Source organism: Mizuhopecten yessoensis, unplaced genomic scaffold (genome assembly GCF_002113885.1).
Source record: "Mizuhopecten yessoensis strain PY_sf001 unplaced genomic scaffold, ASM211388v2 scaffold9035, whole genome shotgun sequence".
Taxonomy (NCBI): Eukaryota; Metazoa; Mollusca; class Bivalvia; order Pectinida; family Pectinidae; genus Mizuhopecten; species Mizuhopecten yessoensis.
In genome coordinates, this window is record NW_018407846.1 from 97,872 (window position 1) to 123,945 (window position 26,074).

A 26,074-nucleotide genomic window follows, 5' to 3' on the forward strand; every position below is an offset into this window, starting at 1 on the left:
GTCTCGATATATAGGAGAAGTGTGAGGTTTAACTTTGCGCTTCCACTAATACGACATCCTGGCTCTTGATCTGGTTATAACCTCGACCTTTAACGTTGACAGTCTGTATACACTGCTGCGATGTAATTAGTAGGTGATAACGGAATGTCCGAGGGAAAGGGGGCGGGTGGGTGTGATTTCTGTCAAGTTACTCCGTGAACGATCGAGTAAACAATGTTTGAAATAAAACAGTTGAACAAACACATCTGTGTTAGAAGTACTGGAAAGTAAGGACGAACTGATAACAATGTTCTAATAGTATAATACAGGCGCAGATATNCCTCCTCTCTCTCTATCCCCCTCCCCCTCTTAATTGTCAAATGACCTTGGCAAGTAAAAAATCCCCCCGCATCTTCAAAATCCTTACACCTATTTTAAAATCCAATTCCTGGATCGGTTCCTGTCGGGGGAAAAAAGAGTGCCAAAGAGAGGAAAGGAAAAAAAATGTCAAAGGTTGCGCGAACTGGGCTCAGCACCTTAAAAAATATGTAAACAAGCTATCTGATCGTGGCTTCCTATAATATTACGGTACTTCCGGTAGGATTACTTTACTTCCGGTTGGATTACGATGAATCGTATAGCTGAGAACAGGCTAGTGCTTAAATGATACATTGTAGATAAAAGTAATCCCTTGTAAATCTTAGCATTGTTTACAATTCAGAAAATAATTGAATTTGTTATTATCTTTTCCATTTTCTTAAAGTATTACGAAACGATAAGGAAATAAAGAGAAATATGAGGGTATTTTGTTCTTGAAATAGAAGGACGGGTCTTTGAATTACTGTAGAACAATTTTTTGATCAGACGAACTCGTATCTAACATTATAACCAAAAGACAATTCTGCTCTCGATGAAGATCAGTTCCGCTACATTCGAGAAAGCAGCTCCGAACCACGTTGAACCTTCGGACAATCAGTTAATCGAAATCAGAACTATCAGACAATGCAACGTATTGATGAAGATTGATCTATTGGACACCAGCAATATCAAGACTAATATAAAATGGTTTACTACGTACAGCTCCCAGCGTAGGGACACCTTGATTATATAAATTGTTACTCTGCATTTACGCGATTAAAACTAACTTTGAACTCGGCTTAACAATGAGATATGTATTCAAAATTCAGGCAAACTGTTTTTAAGTTCAAGTGTTTTGTCAATATTAGAACGGGATCAATACGAGTTCACAAACTCACTCATTTCGATGGCGTACGGACAACGTGCTTATGTATGAATGGAATGTAAAGGAAGAGTAGGTACACACGCCAGAACGAGAAACGTTCCTTCATATCTATGTTCGCTGCTAGCTACACCCGACTCCGCTCTCACCGCGGTATTTTTATTCATACCACTACCGAGTATGATTACAAGCAATTGTTCTGGACCGCATACACTGTGAATACGTACACAACATCCGGAACGGATGCTGAATTCATTTTCCTAATGAAATATTCATCTGTTACAAAAGGAGCATCGAGAATGATATCAAAATTGGATTACTGTGAGTGCTTAAAATGAAATCGTAAAAAATATTATTGAAACTTCTCGGTGTTGGATTAATGCTGCTTTGATTCTATATCACTTTGTGTACCAGAGATTTCTTTAGAACAATATGTCACGCACATGACCACAACATAAAAAAACATAGTTCGATCGTCATTGGATTGATGTAACATCATCATTGAACAAGCTAGATTCGGTTTACCAGGTGAAATGAGTGAATAACGCACAGGAGCAGTCTTCCGGATTATAATAGAATGTCTATGACGGTTTACTAGTAAAACCCCGAACGGAGAAATTTCGTTTTTTGACATTGGCCACCTGGCGCTAGTGACAGAGCTCAACATAATACATTTCACGGAAACGGTAAAAGAAATACGGTCTGAAAAACTTAACCGTTTTGCCAGTGTGTGAGAACATGTTTTACTTATGAATAATTGAATAATCAATGGATGGATGTTAAGAAGGCTATTCCCCGGAAAAAGTGATTTTGATATAGACTTCACATACATTCTTTCACCTGTGTTCGTCTATACGTCACATTCCAAATTTTAATATGGATGTATTAAGGTATATGTTCCTTATGATAGGGTTTATATCAACTGTTTGTGGCAACGTCACTAAACACCAAAGTGATATTGGTGACAAAATTACAGACGAGGAGGCTGCACGTGCATGGCTCGATCAATACAATCGGGATGCCACGGACATTTTCTATGAGAGTTCAGTCATCAGCTGGAACTACAGCACAAATATAACAGTATATAACCAGAAACTAACGGTAAGTATCAATATCGGTACCCATTATAATCAAACGGGTGAAATAATACTTACACAATGTAAGTATAGCGCATGATCGTTTGTCCTATAGGTATAATGTATATATGTATAATCTGTACTGTACATACCTGTACCATGTTTAGTACGTACATGCAGGTTTAATGTACAGTACATTGTATGATATTATATGATATACATCATACATGTTTGATGCAACACGTGTCATCCATAATATGTACATCTGTACATACAGATATTCTGTGTACCACATTGCTTATTTTACCTGAAGATATTACCTAAAAGATGTAATACACTGTACAAGTATTTTGTGTTAATAATTACAAATAAATGTTATAAAAGATATGAACATGTAATTCATATATCAAGAATAATATGTAAATACAGGTATCATATATCAAACACACAATCAGGGTGAACTCGTCGTTACATACATATACAATGTACATATAATTCGTATATTCAGGTGTAACATGTTTTCGAACCTACAGGTGTAGCATAAAATGTATATTATGTACGTAAAGATGTAACATAAAATTCGTACGCACAGATAGAGTATATTTCTTGAGTGTAGATAGAATGTAAAATTCGTGATACAGGTGTTACGCATGATCGTATAATTTGTAAGTACATATAGATAATATTTTTCTTGCGTACATAAATAATGCATAATTCGTGCAACAGTTGTAACGCATAATACGTACGCAAAAGAGTACCGTTCAAATCTATAATGTATACGAACAGGTGTAACATACTAGTACGTACAGAAAGGGGATATTTCTTACATACAGATACGTGTATACTGTATTATGTGTGCGACATATGTAACGTATACTTCGCACGTACAAGTGTAAAGTATAATGTATACGTATAGGTGTTAAGTAAAATGAGTACGTACAGGTGTTAATTAGAATTTGTACTTACAGGTGTAAAGTATAATTCCTATGTACGGGTGTAACTTATATTCGTACGTACAAGTGTAACGTATAATTCATTTGTACAGTTATGGCGTATAAATCTTACGTACACGTGTAACGTATCATCCTTAAGTACCGATGCAATATGCAGAGTAATCCGTAGAGGTGTAACGTGTAATTAGTTTCGGGTGTGACGAATTGTACAATGTGCATGTATATATGGTACGTACACGTGTAAGGTATTCTGTAACGTATACTTCGTACGTACCGGTGTAACTTACTATTATTTCCCCTTTGAGAAAAATCTAGGAATCTGATTGGTTACAAACTACAGTGTACCAAAACCGCATTTGTCAATCTCAGAGGGTATACGAAAATCTCAGGGGATATACGGTCATGTCACGTGATTCTCAGCAGTAATACGGTGGAATCACGTGATTTTACAAGGGTCACGTGTCTTTGTATCTTGCGGCCGGGCAACGGGAGACAACTCGCATTCGTCGTCTGCTTCCGGCGCTGTTTACAAAATGGCAAAACGTTTCGCTTCGCATACTGATGAGGAAATACTCGCCAAAAGGGCAAACTATGTGCCACAAAACACACAAAAGTCGAACAGACGAGTGGCAAACATGCTGAGGACGTATTTGAAAGAAAAGAATCAGGAAGAACAGTTCGAGGAATTTGATAAAACGAAACTAAATGAGGTACTGTGCCATTTTCATCTTGACAACTGAAAAGTTGACGGAGAACCGTACAAAACCAATATAAAAGACTCAAAGAGGGAATAAATTCGTTACACGGATTTTTGGCAGGGTATAAGGGATGGTATGACCCTACGGGATTTCGTATTTCCTTCGGCCTATCGGCCTCAGGAAATACGAAACCCTTTCGGGTCATACCATCCCGTATACCTTGCCAAAAATCCGTGTAACTAATATTATACGTGCAATGTATATTTCGTACGTACCGGTGTAACTTACTATTTTAAATGTACGTGCACTGTGTATTTCGTACGTACCGGTGTAACTTACTATTATACGTGCAATGTGTATTTCGTACGTACCGGTGTAACTTACTATTATACGTGCAATGTGTATTTCGTACGTACCGGTGTAACTTACTATTATACGTGCAATGTGTATTTCGTACGTACCGGTGTAACTTACTATTATACGTGCAATGTGTATTTCGTACGTACCGGTGTAACTTACTATTATACGTGCAATGTGTATTTCGTACGTACCGGTGTAACTTACTATTATACGTGCAATGTGTATTTCGTACGTACCGGTGTAACTTACTATTATACGTGCAATGTGTATTTCGTACGTACCGGTGTAACTTACTATTATACGTGCAATGTGTATTTTGTACGTACTGGTGTAACTTACTATTATACGTGCAATGTGTATTTCGTACGTACCGGTGTAACTTACTATTATACGTGCAATGTGTATTTCGTACGTACCGGTGTAACTTACTATTATACGTGCAATGTGTATTTCGTACGTACCGGTGTAACTTACTATTATACGTGTAATGTGTATTTTGTACGTACCGGTGTAACTTACTATTATACGTGCAATGTGTATTTCGTACGTACCGGTGTAACTTACTATTATACGTGCAATGTGTATTTTGTACGTACCGGTGTAACTTACTATTATACGTGCAATGTGTATTTTGTACGTACTGGTGTAACTTACTATTATACGTGCAATGTGTATTTTGTACGTACCGGTGTAACTTACTATTATACGTGCAATGTGTATTTTGTACGTACCGGTGTAACTTACTATTATACGTGCAATGTGTATTTTGTACGTACCGGTGTAACTTACTATTATACGTGCAATGTGTATTTTGTACGTACCGGTGTAACTTACTATTATACGTGCAATGTGTATTTTGTACGTACCGGTGTAACTTACTATTATACGTGTAATGTGTATTTTGTACGTACCGGTGTAACTTACTATTATACGTGTAATGTGTATTTCGTACGTACCGGTGTAACTTACTATTATACGTGCAATGTGTATTTTGTACGTACCGGTGTAACTTACTATTATACGTGCAATGTGTATTTTGTACGTACTGGTGTAACTTACTATTATACGTGCAATGTGTATTTTGTACGTACCGGTGTAACTTACTATTATACGTGCAATGTGTATTTTGTACGTACTGGTGTAACTTACTATTATACGTGCAATGTGTATTTTGTACGTACCGGTGTAACTTACTATTATACGTGCAATGTGTATTTTGTACGTACTGGTGTAACTTACTATTATACGTGCAATGTGTATTTTGTACGTACCGGTGTAACTTACTATTATACGTGCAATGTGTATTTTGTACGTACTGGTGTAACTTACTATTATACGTGCAATGTGTATTTTGTACGTACCGGTGTAACTTACTATTATACGTGCAATGTGTATTTTGTACGTACTGGTGTAACTTACTATTATACGTGCAATGTGTATTTTGTACGTACCGGTGTAACTTACTATTATACGTGCAATGTGTATTTTGTACGTACTGGTGTAACTTACTATTATACGTGCAATGTGTATTTTGTACGTACCGGTGTAACTTACTATTATACGTGCAATGTGTATTTTGTACGTACTGGTGTAACTTACTATTATACGTGCAATGTGTATTTTGTACGTACCGGTGTAACTTACTATTATACGTGCAATGTGTATTTTGTACGTACTGGTGTAACTTACTATTATACGTGCAATGTGTATTTTGTACGTACCGGTGTAACTTACTATTATACGTGCAATGTGTATTTTGTACGTACCGGTGTAACTTACTATTATACGTGCAATGTGTATTTTGTACGTACTGGTGTAACTTACTATTATACGTGCAATGTGTATTTTGTACGTACCGGTGTAACTTACTATTATACGTGCAATGTGTATTTTGTACGTACCGGTGTAACTTACTATTATACGTGCAATGTGTATTTCGTACGTACCGGTGTAACTTACTATTATACGTGCAATGTGTATTTTGTACGTACCGGTGTAACTTACTATTATACGTGCAATGTGTATTTTGTACGTACCGGTGTAACTTACTATTATACGTGCAATGTGTATTTTGTACGTACTGGTGTAACTTACTATTATACGTGCAATGTGTATTTCGTACGTACCGGTGTAACTTACTATTATACGTGCAATGTGTATTTTGTACGTACCGGTGTAACTTACTATTATACGTGCAATGTGTATTTTGTACGTACTGGTGTAACTTACTATTATACGTGCAATGTGTATTTTGTACGTACCGGTGTAACTTACTATTATACGTGCAATGTGTATTTTGTACGTACTGGTGTAACTTACTATTATACGTGCAATGTGTATTTTGTACGTACCGGTGTAACTTACTATTATACGTGCAATGTGTATTTTGTACGTACCGGTGTAACTTACTATTATACGTGCAATGTGTATTTTGTACGTACTGGTGTAACTTACTATTATACGTGCAATGTGTATTTTGTACGTACCGGTGTAACTTACTATTATACGTGCAATGTGTATTTTGTACGTACCGGTGTAACTTACTATTATACGTGCAATGTGTATTTTGTACGTACTGGTGTAACTTACTATTATACGTGCAATGTGTATTTTGTACGTACCGGTGTAACTTACTATTATACGTGCAATGTGTATTTTGTACGTACCGGTGTAACTTACTATTATACGTGCAATGTGTATTTTGTACGTACTGGTGTAACTTACTATTATACGTGCAATGTGTATTTTGTACGTACCGGTGTAACTTACTATTATACGTGCAATGTGTATTTTGTACGTACTGGTGTAACTTACTATTATACGTGCAATGTGTATTTTGTACGTACCGGTGTAACTTACTATTATACGTGCAATGTGTATTTTGTACGTACTGGTGTAACTTACTATTATACGTGCAATGTGTATTTTGTACGTACCGGTGTAACTTACTATTATACGTGCAATGTGTATTTTGTACGTACTGGTGTAACTTACTATTATACGTGCAATGTGTATTTTGTACGTACCGGTGTAACTTACTATTATACGTGCAATGTGTATTTTGTACGTACCGGTGTAACTTACTATTATACGTGCAATGTGTATTTTGTACGTACTGGTGTAACTTACTATTATACGTGCAATGTGTATTTTGTACGTACCGGTGTAACTTACTATTATACGTGCAATGTGTATTTTGTACGTACCGGTGTAACTTACTATTATACGTGCAATGTGTATTTTGTACGTACCGGTGTAACTTACTATTATACGTGCAATGTGTATTTTGTACGTACCGGTGTAACTTACTATTATACGTGCAATGTGTATTTTGTACGTACCGGTGTAACTTACTATTATACGTGCAATGTGTATTTTGTACGTACCGGTGTAACTTACTATTATACGTGCAATGTGTATTTTGTACGTACCGGTGTAACTTACTATTATACGTGCAATGTGTATTTTGTACGTACCGGTGTAACTTACTATTATACGTGCAATGTGTATTTTGTACGTACCGGTGTAACTTACTATTATACGTGCAATGTGTATTTCGTACGTACCGGTGTAACTTACTATTATACGTGCAATGTGTATTTTGTACGTACCGGTGTAACTTACTATTATACGTGCAATGTGTATTTTGTACGTACTGGTGTAACTTACTATTATACGTGCAATGTGTATTTTGTACGTACTGGTGTAACTTACTATTATACGTGCAATTTGTATTTCGTACACACTGGTGTAACTTACTATTATACGTGCAATGTGCATTTTGTACGTACTGGTGTAACTTACTATTATACGTGCAATGTGTATTTCGTACACACCGGTGTAACTTACTAATATACGTGCAATGTTTATTTCGTACGTACCGGTGTAACTTACTATTATACGTGCAATGTTTATTTTGTACGTACTGGTGTAACTTACTATTATACGTGCAGTGTGTATTTCGTACACACCGGTGTAACTTACTATTATACGTGCAATGTGTATGATGTACGTACTGGTGTAACTTACTATTATACGTGCAATGTGTATTTCGTACACACAGGTGTAACTTACTATTATACGTGCAATGTTTATTTCGTACGTACCGGTGTAACTTACTATTTTATATGTACGTGTACTGTGTATTTCGTACGTACCGGTGTAACTTATTATTATACGTGCAATGTGTATTTCGTACGCACCGGTGTAACTTACTATTATACGTGTGCTGTGTATTTCGTACGGACCGGTGTAACTTACTATTATACGTGTACTGTGTATTTTGTACATACCGGTGTAACGTGCATCACACGCATTACACAATGTATTACATGTATTTAGTTAAAGGTCATATGGTAACAATCAGTTATGCAGATATACATTAAATAATTATTATATATATGAATATTTGTTTTGCACTTCTTTTCAAATAGTATGCATGTTTCAGAAAAAAAGATTCAGCTGATTTAAGAAAGATCATTTATTATACCGTGCATACAAAAAGTTGCACAAGTATAGAAGTGGCACTTAGATGTAGTTGAATACTGGTGAAGAGGGTCGGGACGACCTGTAAATCATAAGTCTGTTGGTTGATTATGGGTACATTGTACCTGTAATTGGAACACTGTAAAATATGGAATATACAGAAAAAATGGAAACACACATTACATCTGGAGATTGTTAACCAAGTATACACAATAACAATACGTGATGGATAGCAATTAATGATAAAATGATTAAAATGATTAATCCAGTAATGTTTGGTTTTGTCACTGGAATTTATGGTTTGCAGCATTACTCTGTGTTACTGTTGACAGGAATAACTTATACTCTCCCATTACTGTATACAGTACGGGCGCGTTTAAATGTATGCCATCTCTTTGAGCCCTAAATCAAAATGGGCCACAGCCTACGTTTATACATGTACAAAATTAAGTCCTTTTTGCCCAAGTTTGCTCTAGACCAAACGTCTTTAGAATAAACGAAGCAGGATTTTGAATATTTAGTTTAAAACCTTCTTCTGTAACCAAAGAGAAGAATATTAAGAGTTATCTTTATTTCCCCTATTGGGCGCCTGTACCTTTGGCCAAGGAGGCCACACCATCCGTTTATGCAAATTGAGTACCCTTTGCCCAAGAATGATTAAGAACAAATCTGGTTAAGATTCCTCCATTCGAACAGGAAGAGAAGAATTTTGGAAGGTGACCTCTATTTTCACTACTATGCCCGCCCTTTTGCCCCACAGAGGTGGGGAACTCCTTAATTTATACAAAATTGAGTCCCTTTTACTCAAGGATGTTCCAAACCTAGTTTACTTAAAATGTTTCCTTTCGTTTAGAAGGAAAAAGAAATAAAATTTAACCTCTGTTTCCCTCATTTGGCCCACATGACTCTGCCCCTAGAGGAGTCCATTTTTACCTAGGGTGCTCGCAACAAAATTTGGCAAACATTCTCTTCATTCGTAATGAGGGAAAAGGACTTTTTAAGAATGAATTTCCCCGCCCCTTAAATCCCAGGGAGGCCACACCTTCCATGCATACAACATTGAGTCCCTTTGCTCTAATGGAGATCCAACCAAATTTGGTCAAAATCCACTTAGCAGTTCAGGATTATTAGCGGTTTTACGAAAAAGTTGAAGGATGGACGATACCGTGCCACAGCATGATCCTTTTTTGACCAGATGAGCTAAAAAAAAGGGTGTGGAGTTATCTAGCACGTCAGACTTCTATGACAACTGTTTCCCTTACTGATACTGTTTGTAGGACAGTTCCAGCAATTGCCTGTACATATGTCGAATGGAGATCTAACATAGCGGGCATGTATTCAGGGAAAATGATTAAAGATTTGTTTTCGGGGTGAAGCGTGTAGCGGATCTGATCGAGTCGAAATCTGGTGATTATATATACATTATAGCGATGGAGCGTCCGTCAAAAGTTCGGAAGGTCAAGATTTTGAATTTCTGACTGGTCCTTACATCTTCTTGTTTTTACAAAATGTGTACAAATGCATTAGGAAGGTCAAAATTACGCTAATAACGGCAAGTAGTGCATCACAGCGAGTGTGGGTAAGAAGTAAAACAGTTCACATTTTACATACTGCCATATTTTGGTGCTTGCGTTCGATTCGCACTTACACAATGTATAAGCGTAGCGCGATTGAAAACACTACGGAGAATATCTGTGTCGTATCAAACAAGATTAGGCACATAGTGACCGCTATCTTTAGCCTCGCTAGCTAAAAACTCGCAATCTTCTTCATTACACGAACGAATGATTTGGTAATGTCTTGCGTAGCATATGATAACACATTCATCGTTTTCGCCTTTAACAAATGGCAGTTTTGATAATGTCCGCCCCGTGCTTCGTTCCTTGACGGTGACAGGTTCTTCAGATAAGGGGCTCTTACTGCTTGAGCTAATGTGCTGTTGTCATCTGATATACAGGAGAGGCCCAAGCTGTAAAAATAAATCACGGCTTTGGTTTACAACAACAGTTTAGCAATGCCTTCAGCATGATACTCGTTTTGAAACATTACATATGCTGACATCAGTTTTCTTTTTAGTGCATTTACATTAGTCTCCCTGATTTTGCGTGATTTTTTTTTTGTAACTAAGTAATGTCTTAAAGAATGTTGAAATTAAAGTCACGACATTTGCAACCATCTGTTTTTTCCCAATAGTTCGTGAAGTACTTGATGAATGTTTCTGGTCGTGTGTAGCGCAGTGCCCTACTGAGACTATTCTCGAATTGTATTACAATTCCAATTGTATCCAATCAACGAAATCATATAAAAACAGACGTTTCGTGGAATAGTAAACTACACAGTAAAAGATAACAGTCAGCGGAACAGCTGGAGGATCAGAGCAACAACAATGCTAGAAGTATTGAAGCGATCACTAATGAAAAAGATAGTAAGTGGTTGCATGAGATTTACTCATACAATCCTCAATTAAAGTCATGTAAAAGCATGCACGCGTGATCAAAACTTCAGAAGTTTTTTTTTTTTTTTACATTTAACGACGTAAAACGATTTTGAGCATGTGAAAATGGTTTGTCTAGTTCCGAATAAAGTGCCATCTTACGCATATATAAACAAAAGCAAACATAGACAAACATTTTCCCGTTGAAAAATTGTTGATTAAAATTACCATTTTGCAATCAGAACTGAGCAGTGAAGGACACAAACTTACTGGAAAGTCCAATAATCTGCATAATATAAACTAATTGTCCGGACACGTAGACCCTGTAAATGTATGTGATGCAGACGTTACTTATGACACGTTTTATCTATATATTGTAGTTGTTACTTATGACACGTAGTATCTATATATTATAGTTGTTACTTATGACACGTATTATCTATATACTGTAGTTGTTACTTATGACACGTATTATCTATATATTGGAGATGTTACTTATGACACGTATTATCTATATATTGGAGACGTTACTTATGACATGTATTATCTATATATTGGAGATGTTACTTATGACAGGTATTATCTATATATTGGAGCTGTTACTGATGACACGTATTATATATATATATTGTAGATGTTACTTATGACACGTATTATCTATATATTGTAGTTGTTACTTATGGCACGTATTATCTATATATTGGAGACGTTACTTATGACACGTATTATCTATATATTGTAGATGTTACTTATGACACGTATTATCTATATATTGTAGTTGTTACTTATGACACGTATTATCTATATATTGTAGATGTTACTGATGACACGTAGTATTTATATATTGGAAATGTTACTTATGACACGTATTATCTATATATTGTAGTTGTTACTTATGACATGTATTATCTATATATTGTAGATGTTACTTATGACACGTAGTATCTATATATTGTAGTTGTTACTTATGACACGTATTATCAATATATTGTAGTTGTTACTTATGACACGTATTTTCTATATATTGGAGATGTTACTTATGACACGTATTATCTATATATTGGAGATTTTACTTATGACACGTATGATCTATATATTGGAGATTTTACTTATGACACGTATGATCTATATATTGGAGATTTTACTTATGACACGTATCATATATATATTGTAGATGTTACTTGTATTATATATATATTGGAGATGTTATTTATGACACGTATTATCAATATATTGGAGATGTTACTTATGTCACGTATTATCTATATATTGGAGATGTTACTTATGTCACGTATTATCTATATATTTTAGTTGTTACTTATGACCCGTATTATCTTTATATTGTAGATGTTACTGATGACACGTATTATCTAGATATTGGAGATGTTACTTATGACACGCATTCTCTATATTTTGGAGATGTTATTTATGACACGTATTATCTTTATATTGTAGATGTTACTTATGACACACATTATCTATATATTGTATATGTTTCTTATGACACGTATTATGTATATATTGTAGTTGTTACTTATGCCACGTATTATCAATATATTGGAGATGTTATTTATGACACGTATTATCAATATATTGGAGATGTTACTTATGCCATGTATTATCTATATATTTTAGTTGTTACTTATGACCCGTATTATCTTTATATTGGAGATGTTACTGATGACACACATTATCTATATATTGGAGACGTTACTTATGACACGTAATATCTATATATTGTAGTACTGTAGTTGTTACTTATGCCACGTATTATCTATATAATGTAGATGTTACTTATGACACGTAGTATCTATATATTGTAGCTGTTACTGATGACACACATTATCTATATATTGGAGACGTTACTTATGACACGTAGTATCTATATATTGTAGACGTTACTTATGACACGTAGTATCTATATATTGTAGTACTGTAGTTGTTACTTATGACCCGTATTATCTTTATATTGGAGATGTTACTTATGCCATGTATTATCTATATATTGTAGCTGTTACTGATGACACGTATTATATATATATTGTAGATGTTACTTATGACACGTATTATCTATAATAACATTCTTTTCTCAATTCTGGTGAAAGCTAGATCTGTAGCTTTTTCTGATCAAGATATCAGAAAGTAATATTTATTAATTATGGACTTTTATTGAGGTGAATATGCAGTTCTATAGACATGAGATAGTGTTATTCACCGGCACGAGCTCGAGATTAATATCACTTTCTCAGTCATTATAACAATATGTACATACTCCTTAATTGTATAGGAGAGAATACTGCGGCATTTGGCACAGAGCACCATTGTAACGTCATAACTGAAGTAACTTCATAAAGTAAATATCTTTGACACTGATGTTTCTAGAACAAATTACCAACCTTCACGTGATTATTATCCAACAAATGAGGATGAAGGAAGTTTGGCATAATTTGAGGACACACCTTTTCCCGACATCCTCATTGATCGGACCACAGAGGCACGCAACTACTATTAATATGGATCTTGTTTTAGGTTTTCAGTCGCTGGGTACATTATATAACGTACCCAGCGACTCAAAGCCTAAAATAAGTTACGTACCTAGCGACTGAAAGCCTAAAACAAGATCAATATTAATAGTAGTTGCGTGCACCTGTGGTTGGACCATAATCACGCGGAGGTAGGAGGTTCGGGATATAGACCTAAATTCTTGTGTAGAAGCACAAAGGGAAGCGACTCGTAAAACTGATGTTTTATCTAGCTTTCTCTACGTATTTTCTCTACCCCCTTGGAATATGTCTTGCAAACAGTACGCGCCACATTGCGGATGTTACGGAATACATCATAACTTAAATATCTTTGGTTTTGATTTTGTGAGAGATAAAACGAATCCCACACACACACATTTTGCCCTGTATACAATCTTCAACACACAGGTATCAGCCGAGCGATAGGTTATTTTTGTATAAATGGAACTAATCAAACGGCAAGGTGTGAATGATATGTACGATGAGAGCGAAACCCCCGAATTTCTAAAACGAGATGGAGCATAAAATAAAAGTCAACAATAAAAATACAGTCCGCTATCTGGGTGATCTTCCTTGGATTCATCGCCGTCTTGCTATATGCGTGGAAAAAAACCCCGATTTTACCCTAGCTCCAAGCACAGGGGTCGGACACAAAACATGTTGAGCTTCTTGTAAAAGTCTCACCCTCGAAGTTTAAGGATTTCTTTTGTGCAGAGAACGTGTGAAAGTATAAGCCCTAGACGTTTGAGGATTATTCAAGTCTTTGAATCGTAGTTGAGATACCTTGGAGCATTCCATCAATGTAACCATACTTTCTAAAACATTTACAGTACATGTATAATGTTATATTATCAAAGTTGCTTAGGTTCGATTCCCCAATCGGACGTAAAAATGTAAGGGGTTCCGGCCCGACCACGGTTTTTTTCGAGAACTCTGGTACATCCGGGCTAACAAGAGTGATTAGTATAAGTTAAAATAACTTGTTTCATTATTGTTGTAAAATTATTCAAGTTTACATTTTCATTATCAAAGTTGTTTTGACAGCATTTAAAAACATATTTGACAAATTAGACCCTAGGTCTGAATTTGACTGATATTCTTGAACAATATCCTGGACTTTTGAAATTACTTGTCTTTATCTCGTTTTCAACGGATTTTCAAATTTTTAATTATACCGGTACACAGATCGAAACCACATACGTAATTCGAAATAATCATTTATGATATGAATATCATCCATTTTCATTTCAGTTGGAAAACTATTTAGAGGTATCCAAATTCCAGAAAAACATGTCTGAAGAAGCCAACACATTTGCCTGGAGAAACTTCACCGACAGTTCTTTACGAAGACAGTTCCGACTCATCACGAATATTGGGCTCAGTGCTTGCAGGGACGAGGACCTATTGAAACAGGTTACACTTGTATAATTGCAGGGCGTTTATAGCCAGGCGCGGATTTAGGGGGGAGGCACACCCGGCCGGCCCGAAATGGTCTGATCGGCCGGGAATGGGAACATATTAACATTTTAAAATGCATCAAATAATTCACGGAGCTTGTATAAAAAAAATCTGGGGCTACGCCCCACACATCCCATACGGCATCCTAGCAAATATTGTGGGTTTCCGCTATCTGATGTTTTTACTATATTTTCTTTATTAAAACAATATTTGTTGGCATCGCTACGCTCGTCTACTTTGTATCTTGACCCTAAAGTGTGTTTTTTATTTTACCACCTCCGCAAAACCCCAAGTTGCAACTTGCAACGCTCGGCGGAAATATACTAGCATAAGTTGCATAATTATATTATTGACCGCTCGTTATAGATGATCTGAAAATTAATANCCCCCCTTTTAGGAAATCCTGGATCCGCCCCTGAGAGCTACATCCAGGTAAGTAAAGAGTATATAAATCTTTCTTACTGCCTGTTCGAAGTATTACGGGTTTCTTTATAGACGAACCGATCACTAGGAACTTATGATACCACTAAAGAGCTCGGTGTTTAAATCTACAAAGAAGATACTTGAACTTCACATTGTCATGGCTTGTTTGATTTACATCTATGTGATGTCAGTGTGTCTGCGTAATGGATGATATGATCGCTCTATTGTTAGCCATTACTGTCACGCAGACCTAACATAACTGGACTGGAAACCACATGTCACGCAGACCTAACGTAACTGGACTGGGTACTACATGTCACGCAGACCTAACATAACTGGACTGTGTACCACATGTCACGCAGACCTAACGTAACTGGACTGGGTACCACATGTCACGCAGACCTAACATAACTGGACTGGGTACCACATGTCACACAGATCTAGTGGCATAACTGGACTGGATACCACATGCAGTTCAGGAAACGCGTGCCCTTCTGGGGCTTGACGGGATGCTAGATGCGGTTCAAGAAATGCTTCAACTTTTCTGGAGCTTGGCCGGATGCCACATGCAGTTCAAGAAAGGGGTGCTCTTCTGGAGCACATAGTTTCCGGTTTTTTCCTTTCTTTTTGGCAACGCATTCCCTTCCTACTTCAGAGTATTGACGTTACTTATTTGTCTAGTATACATGTGCAAGCGTTTTTGTGATGCGGTGCACTGCATCTTAGTAATGGAACGGCCAAATATTAAACTGGATATCAGTTTCATTATTTTATACTTTATGTGAGACAGATAGTCTAAAATGTATTTTTATTTCTATTTATTTTCAGATCATTAAGATACAGTCTGACATGGAGAAAACTTACAGCACAGGAAAAGTCTGCTACAAGTCTACAGAAAACTGCTTGGCACTTGAACCCGGTAAGAAAACATCCAGAAAGGGAGAGGGAGGGGGAGGGGAAGATATTAATTTGAAGTAACGTTTGCATCTGGCGCAATTTTAAATACAATGGAGCTTTAAAGTTTAAAAAAAAAAAATCATTAATAAGGAAAAGAGTAGAGGCCCGGTTTGGGAGAATGGGGTGGGTGGGTTCCGAATCTCTAGGAACGAAGTTTGATTAAAATTGTAATGTTTTAAATCCGCAACATGTACCTTGAACTATTTTCAATCAGTCTCAATTTAAATGAAAATGCGTTTTAACTTTTCGTTACAGATTTAACACGCCTGCTTGCAAATTCTAAAGATTATAACGAGCTGCTGCAGGCATGGAAAGGCTGGCGGGATGTCACTGGGAAGAAGATGAGGGAAGAATACGAACAGTTCGTCAACCTCAGCAACCATGCTATTAGGTCAATAGGGGGTAAGGTTACACTATATGACATACACTGTGGATACACCAACATGCCTTGTCAATAGACATAGTAGGATTAAATTTCACATAGTTTTTCCGGTAAGATGACATTACTGTACACTGTATTTTGCGATTCGTGGCGGTATGTCCTATTTAGAGCCTCGATGGCTTAGTGGTGTTTGGCTACTTTATGATCACTAGCCCTCCACCACACTGGCCACAGGTTGGAGGATTTTCTCCGGGTACTCCGGTTTTTCTCCACCACAAAAACCTGCATGGCTTGTACCTAAATGATCACAGCTGTTACCAGTTACATCACACACAAACCAATATCGTAAAGATACTGTCGAAATGAAGTTTTATTGGCGACTCCAATCACAATATACAAAGTATACAGACGCAAATTTCAAAACAGATCGAGTACGGTAATCCCTTCCCTAATTTATATAAGCTAAAACTACAAAAAAACCGACTATTTTAGAATAGTTTTATGTGGGGTTTCCCCCTAAACATCTTGGGCACTCTGCCTTGGACTAGTGAAGTCAGTAACATTCAAAAGACGTGGCGCCATTTCCTGACCTGCGCCATTCGAGCTTAATATGTAAATTAGAAATTAGCGAATAGTATGTACACACGTACTAATATAAAAGGTATGATTACTATAACAGTTAGCCTAAATTAACAACAACAATAAAAAATAAATCAATACAAAATAAATCAAACAAATGACATAAGAAGTTGTTCATTAGAACAGGTGTTTGTATGCTGTGAATGTGTTCATTATGGTTTTTCCCTTCTAATCTTTGAAAACTAGTTCTGAAACAGATCTGACTGTTTCAGGATTACTTTTCTATTTTATATATAGTTTTAGGTTATCGGTTGCTAACTACAATGGAACTCGGGTAAATTGAATAATAGGCGAAGCAGTTGAAAATATTACGGCAAAATTGCCGTATATCGAACGTTATTGTCAAAATTGAATTTAATATTGTATTTCTGGGTATTGTTTACACTATGTCATCAAAGTAAACATATGTAAATGAACACAAACATGTAAAAAAAAAAATCCAGCCGTCCTCTCAGTCATTATCGGGCGCTGTAAACAACATGACGTCATCGGAATGTATAAATTTCAAAAATGTATCTTTTGCATGAATACACTAAATGGGTTGTACAAATCTGGTATCCCCGGGTTGTTACAGTGTAACTTAGACAGATTTACACGGTGTATGTATCACTGCGCGCACGAGAATAAAGGCAATGACCTCAAAAAAGGTTATTGAGTCAATTACACTTGAAACTGTAAATATTATCGTTTCTTTCTTTTCTTCAGACTTCGACAACTATGCGGAGTATTGGCTGTCTTTATATGACTCCGCGGGCTTCGAGGAGGAAGTTATCGCCATTATGGAGCAACTGAAACCTTTATACCTGGAGCTACATACCTACGTCCGTGAAAAACTCCAGGAAATATATCCTAGCCACATGTTCCCGGCTACAGGACACATACCTGCTCACTTGCTCGGTACGTTATGCGAAAATTCTTAAATCCTGAGTCTGATGGTCCGAGACCAGACGCTTTAGTCTGTGGACAAGTGAAGGTTTGTGTCTACTAGGCCGTCGGACCAGTATACATTAATCTGATACAACTACATTCGAAACATAATCATTTCACATTAACGCAATTGGCAGGAAACAAGTTTTTGTTTTCGAAAAATACTATTTCAAAAGTACCTTGATGAAGGGCTAGTGGATCTTAACATTTTGTTTTCTCCCTGTTATTCAATCTATTTAAATACTTTTAGTGATGTTTATATACATAACAAACCAGATAGTAACCTATCAATTTGCACTTCTTGGCATGTAATACAGATTAAAGTACATGTATAAAGTATTAGTTGAATGACTATTAAATTTAGTCCATTAAATGACATAAAACCATAGACAATCAAGGTCATAATCAAATTCAACTAAACCAGGAGACATTGAATTACTGCATTCAGACAGCAGAGGTGTTTTTCCCGTTGTCGCCGGGAGAGATCAGCTTGTAACCCCCTGGGGAATGATAGCCTCGTGCCGATTATCACGTGTTCAACTGTGACGTCATTAAAATGCTTCATCGGTAATTGTGACGTCATCAAGAGTGAATGACGATATACATACCCCACATGTGGTTTTGTTTACAAACATGGAATAATATGATGGGAAAAAACAATCATTCCCTACCTTGAGGATATAACAGAGAAATCTCCAACCCTCGGGGTGATTTTTTGCTTGTCTAACCCTCGGCAGAGCCTCGGGTTAGACAAACAAAAATCATCACCACTCGGTTTGGAAATTTCTCTGTCACACCCTCAAGGTAGGGGAAGATTTTATTAGTGTTAAGTGGCAAATGCAATACGACTAGCATGGTTTCGTGTTAATCTCCTAATCGACCAATGCTCGTTAGGTCACTTCTTTCATTTGGCTTAACGTTTATAAAATGAAATGTCTTTACTTAGGTGATATGTGGGGACAGAGTTGGGATAACCTGTTTGACATCATGCAGCCCTTCAAGAACAAGACCAGATTCGACGTCACTGAAGCAATGGTCTCTCAGGTAACTTTACCCTATAGACAATGATGCTTATGGTAGAATTCTATTTGAAACTTACTAGGGAAAAGACGAATTTCCGCAATATATCGCAGACTTCTGTGTTTTCATAAGCAGTCACTAAAAATGAATAAATAAATGCGCATTCTGGTAGCAAAGTTTCCAAAATTGATTTGACTGCTCTATGAATTTTCCCTTTATTTTTCAGAATGTTTATAACATGAAATCGTGATCACGCCATAATCCATAATAACATTAGTCAGATCGGGTCTCTTGATATGTCCTAAACGAAAGATAAGCAGAACAGTTATGTATTTTGAGACCGTATAATCCTTTATGTACAAACTAAGTTGTACACAGCCGACCGATCAGTTTGCTACAATTAGCGCCTAGAATATCCTCACCCTAACAGTAATTTATAAGACACATTTTTTCATAAACAAAGTAGTTTGTTTCCAAGAAAAATAGCAAAAGAAATGCTTACATAATCATTAGCTACTTTTGATGTTCTTTTATAGAATTATACAGTGGAAAAGATGTACACAATTACTGAGGAATTCTTCACTTCATTAGGACTGCCAAAATTACGGGATAGCTTTTGGAAAAACTCCATGCTGGAGCGACCAAATAACCGAGAAGTTAGTTGCCACGGCTCTGCATGGGATTTCCTAAAAAATTATGATTACAGGTGAGACATATATAATTTGATTAAAGGTTAGACACAAACATTGATTACAGGTCACAAAACAGTTATTGCAGTGAATTCATGAAACTAAATGGTTATAATAAGAGACAAATACAATCACTACAGGAAAGACCTTAACAAACACTATTTACAATATAAAGAATCCCTCCATTCTTGCTTTTGCTGATATGTATCAGGAAATGGAAACATGAATCATTCCTTTCCAAATCCTTCCGTATCGATAATCAGACCTATCCCTTTCCATGTCTTACCCATTGTTCCCCACTTCTTCAATATATCTCTTTCCTCCATATCCGTCTAAAAAATTTACTCTCATTCCCACTTACCCCCGCACGCAGCCTTTACTCCTATCCATACATTGTCTATTGCCTTCTTCCAGATCTAACCCCCTCCCCGTCCCCCACATTCCAATCCGACACCACTTCATTTTTCCTTACCATCTCTTTTTGTCGATTCTCCATTCCAACACTTTGTTGTCGAAAGTTTCTCTTTCTCTATCATTAATATTTCCGTCCTACGTAGGATAAAGATGTGTACTGACATCACCATGGTAGATCTGTACACGGTACACCACGAGATGGGCCACATCTACTATCAGATGGCCTATGAGAACCTGTCCATGCCATTCCGGGATGGAGCCAACCCAGGTATACTATCACTTACTGTTAACACAATGAAACACCTAATTGATCCGTACGGGGTGTCTGACATGTGCTTTCTGTACGCCTAATTCCTTACAAATTAAAATTAATTTCAAACTAAAACATTAAGATTTGATTCTTCTTATGTCAACGAACAGTCATCCTAGTGGAGTATCACGTGATTTAAGGATAAGATGAGATAAGACAGTCATAATTTGCCTTTATATCTAAAATATAATCATACGACTTGATAGCAACCAAAATGATTTTATTTCCACAACGTCTTGTTGAAAGTAGATATTCCTAATGATTAGTTATGGCAAAACAATGTGGTATATGTGATAGGAATATCATTCAATGCCATCATTATGGAATCCGATTCTAGCATCTCGATGAACCTAAGAGTTATGCTGGGTAGGCATTGGCCGAGAGTGAGGAACTAGACAAAGATAAATCCACCTTTTCCGTTTTATACCTTGAATTTTCTATGTGCCATTACATCTAATAAAGGCTCATCGGTGGCTTTACTGTATATAACGCACCCAGTTACGATAGTTAGGATATTATCTCTCTCTATTCTGTTTTTCCTTTATTTTTCTATTGTGACACCCGCAGCACCACCTCACGTTTGGCTATATTGCTATTCGTCACTTAACAGCTGCTATTCCGTCTTTGGGTATTGCAGAGTTATCTTCTCTTGTGAGCAGGTATTGATTGTTACGTCATTGGTTTGTGTAGGAAAATTATGTCGTTTTTTCAAAAATTGATGACGTTACTCTCACAAACAAATGACGTTACAATCAATACCTGCGCACAAGAGAAGATAACTCTGCAATACGCAAAGACGGAATACCTGTTGTTAGAAACATGTGACTGGGTGGAGTGCTGTGCTGGGTGCCTTCGATGTATTATTTCATTGTGATAACACTCTAAAGTCGACATCAGGAGTCCGTTACTGAAAGGTCACTCTTAACTAAGCATTTACGGAATGGTTTAGGATGACACAAAGAATGCTGGAAGAGTGTAACTGAAATGTGTTCGTAAGCCGCCCCTACCAACCTTAAACTTCTCTCGTTCGACCATCGCTAAGAGCTGTAAATTTTCTGGAAAATAAAGTTTACAGCCTTCCGTGTTTCTAACTATTCATGGCAGCCAGGATAGCGTTTTTTTCTGTGTAATTAAATGCAAAGAAAAGGTATGGCCACCCTTAGTTAAGTAATACAATTTGGAAAGTAAGAATGTTACCAGTTACACCATAAAACGTCAATAAATGTCTGAAGGTAATCTTAACTAAGTAGGGATGCTTCCAGATACCCTACATAACTAATAGAGCAGTAAGAGAAGCAGGTCCCGTTGCTCTTAGCGGATATACCGTTATATTCCTAACTCTACCCTACGACTGCTTTTAGTTACGGGCCCCTGAGCTATCACTAAGAGGCAAATAAACTAACAAACAGCCTCAAGAACACCCCCCTATATTATTAACATGGTTTGGTTCGGTTTAGTATTGTTTAACGTCCTATCAACAGCTATGGCCGTTTAAGGACGGCCTCCCAGGTGTGCAAGATGCATTCGTCTAGTGTATGCGTGTGTGTTTTGGAAGGCTGCGATGTGTTCGTGTTTGTCTCCTTGTGAAAGCGCGGAACTGATGCCGACTTTATAGTGCTATCTCAATGAAACATACTGCCGAAGACACCCAGCAGGACACTCCAACCGGTCACATTATACTGACAACAGGAGTAGAAACTACCATTTTGATACATCTCCTTAATTGACATTAGTTGTTATGAGGACACTACAACTCAATAAACCAAAACCGAACCGAACCAAACCGAACCAAACCGTACCCAGTTGTTCAAACATCTCTTGGCTATCGACTTGTTACCTTAAAGTTTCAAATTGATAATAGACATTTGTTTTTTCTTATAATCAGGGACAATGCACTAGCATTTGTGCATCATTAAAAAATATGGTAGGAAATGACCAGTTTTATTTTTTGTGGCAAATAAGGTTTTTATAACATTTCTTCTGTATACAAAAGCAATATAATGTGTTCAAATTTTTTGAGGAATTTAAATTATAATGTCATAGTGATATGTCACAGGGTCTTAGAATTTGAAAACAGTTGTATAAGATACAATGTGTAAGCATGCTTTTTTAGTGGAAAAGCTCTATGTATTAAATACTGTTTATGGAATTATCAAAAAAAATGAAATCTGTTTCCATAACCTTCGACATAATTTTGAATACTACCTTTATTATTTTTTCTATTGTAGCTTTCCACGAAGCTATTGGAGACACAATAGCCTTATCAGTGGTCACCCCTACTCATCTACACAAGATTGGACTACTCGACACCGTTGAAAATGATCAAGGTGAGGTTGAAAATGTATGGGGAGAATGATGCATGACACTAACTTCAATTGATTACAATAACGAAACAAGCAAAAATAATGGTTCTTTGTCTTCTTTCTGCTGTTTACATACATCATCTATAGAGCAATCATTAGGAGGAAAAAATATCTCTTAAATATGAGAATGTGTTTAGAGTACTGTGAAGGAAGCTAAAATTCCATGAGTCTGTCGGTATATATAAGGCTTTTCCTGTCTGGCAATCCGATTACAATTGTACTTCTGATCACTGAAGACATTACTATTGCAGCACTATCGTCTCTGATTACTTTTTAAAAGCAGCAGTAGAACAAATCAAATACAGCACCAAAATCTGACCCAACACACGTTATAATTATGTGGCATATTAACTATTTCACTAACATATGACAGAACAGTTGATTCAGGAATACTGTTTTTGTATTTGTATCTTTTAGTAAAGGTTAGTCTACAAGGTAAAACATTCTAAGAAGCATAATCAGTTTGAAATCAAAACTAATTAACCAAATAGAAGTCTGTATTTTTCGACCTCATTGTCCAACTAACAATCAACAGCTCGCATGATGAAATATTGGAAAGGACATAATAACTGGATCCTTATCCGTAACCATTTTTACACCTTCTGCTTGTAAACACAACTAGGCTGGCTGGAGAACCAAGAACACCGTATCATATGTTGTTCGTATTTTTCTCTATTATTCTTTCACTCTTTTACCTGATACTTTATTCATATGCTCGTTTGTTAAGCTCAACCGCATTTCCCACTCAGCGACAGTAATTTGTTTTTCAAAATGCATATAATGTAGACATATTGTGAATTATTTGAATATATACTTCTTAATAGTTTAATCAGTATCACTGATGATGTACGCCTTTGTTTTAACTGTTGTACATTTCTATATTTCACGGATCACTTTTAAAGTTTGTGTTTTCATTGACGTGTTAGTTATTTATAGGGCTGCTATCTGTTAGGTGTTGGTACAAAACTGTCCTTTTTAGATGGCGTTTAATTCCCAAAATGTTTTACTCCTTTGTCATGATATCTCTTAAGTAAACTTTATAATTACACCTCAACCTAAATATATGATCTCCGTTGGTAAAATTGATTAATAGTTTTACTGTATCTGATATGACCAACATACAAAAATTGCACTGTATCTCTTCTTTAAAACCGGTGAAAATAAAAGGTGATTTTCGGGATATCAAAGTAGGATTATGTATCTATTTTTTATATATAAATTTACTACACAATCTCCAACAATGTAGCATTCCAAACCATCTTATATCCTTTACATATTTACACACTATAAACAATCCTACATAAGGCAACATTACACACATTCTTACACAATGCACCACTACATACAATCCTACATAATGCAATACTAGACACAATCCTACATAAGGCAACATTACATACAATCCTACATAATGCAACACTACATACAATCCTACATAATGCAACATTACACACAATCCTACACAATGCAACACCAAACATAATCCTACATAAGGCAACATTACATACAATCCTACATAATGTAACACTACACACAAACCTGCATAAGGTAACATGACACACAATCCTACATAAGGCAACATTACATACAATCCTACATAATGTAACACTATACACAATCCTACATAAGGCAACGTTACAAACAATCCTACATAATGCAACATTACACACAATCCTACACAATGCAACACTACACACAATCCTACATAAGGCAACATTACATACGATCCTACATAATGTAACACTATACACAATCCTACATAAGGCATTATTACATACGATCCTACACAATGCAACACTACACACAATCCTACAGAAGGCAACATTACACACAATCCTACATAATGCAACATAACACACAACCCTACATAAGGCAACATTACACAAAATCCTACATAATGTAACATATTAACTCTCATTACATATACGAGCTATCGACATGATTGACCAGGATCCACACTGAAGCACACAATCTATATTCAATTCATCATTAAGCCTCTATAACACGATGTTAATTATTATTTCATAGAAGTATGATACAGTTTCAATCGGAACTATTAGCATTGCTTCTATTACAATATAACCACAGGTCATTTTTCAGTTGTCTTTTTATTTATAATTTTGTTCGTTCCAGGTTTGGTTGTTTGCTGTTATGCTTTATATCATTTCTTCCCTTTCCATATGTTCCATTTCAAAATACTTATGACTGTATTTAGCAATATTGAAAAATTATTATTCCCTGGATATCTTAGTAAAGTATTTTCCTCTGTATCGAGTACATTGTTATTATATCCAGGAACAGTGTTCCTCATTAATGTTTCTACATAATATATACAATTTTGTATGTCTACATCTTCGGTTTTGTAAAAGTGACATTTTCCGTTTGAATTTCCAAACGTCTTAATTTTCGTTTCTGTATATGTATTCTGTGTACACATTTCATTGAAACTCCTTAATTTTTAAAGATGTCAGTATTTTAAAACAGTTTTGCCCAATTTGACACCATGAAAATAGTTTTCAGATATTTTCCCATTTCCTATATACTTCTGGTTCCGTATTGCCATTCAATTTCCTACGAATAGAACACAATTTTAGTGTTCTATAATCGATATGTTTATTGTATTTATCTACAACATGTAATGTTGAATCTTGTTTGGGTGGAATACTCAACAGATTCACTTATTGTTTCTTTCACTTTCATCATTCTTTTATACTTTTCCGGAACAGACTTTAGTCTTGGCAATTC

General features: G+C 36.1%; 1 protein-coding gene across 1 annotated transcript in view; it reads left to right on the plus strand.

The window, feature by feature from the left end:
* The first annotated feature begins 1,518 nt into the window (after positions 1–1,518).
* LOC110457181 (angiotensin-converting enzyme-like) overlaps positions 1,519–26,074 on the plus strand; it is a 28,554-nt gene continuing 3,998 nt past the window's right edge. Inside the window, exons 1-10 of the mRNA XM_021508333.1 lie at positions 1,519–1,540; positions 2,130–2,320; positions 14,999–15,160; positions 16,457–16,547; positions 16,841–16,987; positions 18,312–18,503; positions 19,480–19,577; positions 20,090–20,259; positions 20,800–20,924; positions 23,195–23,293. Coding sequence (XP_021364008.1) covers positions 1,519–1,540; positions 2,130–2,320; positions 14,999–15,160; positions 16,457–16,547; positions 16,841–16,987; positions 18,312–18,503; positions 19,480–19,577; positions 20,090–20,259; positions 20,800–20,924; positions 23,195–23,293 — 1,297 coding nt within the window. The remainder of the gene's footprint in view (positions 1,541–2,129; positions 2,321–14,998; positions 15,161–16,456; positions 16,548–16,840; positions 16,988–18,311; positions 18,504–19,479; positions 19,578–20,089; positions 20,260–20,799; positions 20,925–23,194; positions 23,294–26,074) is intronic.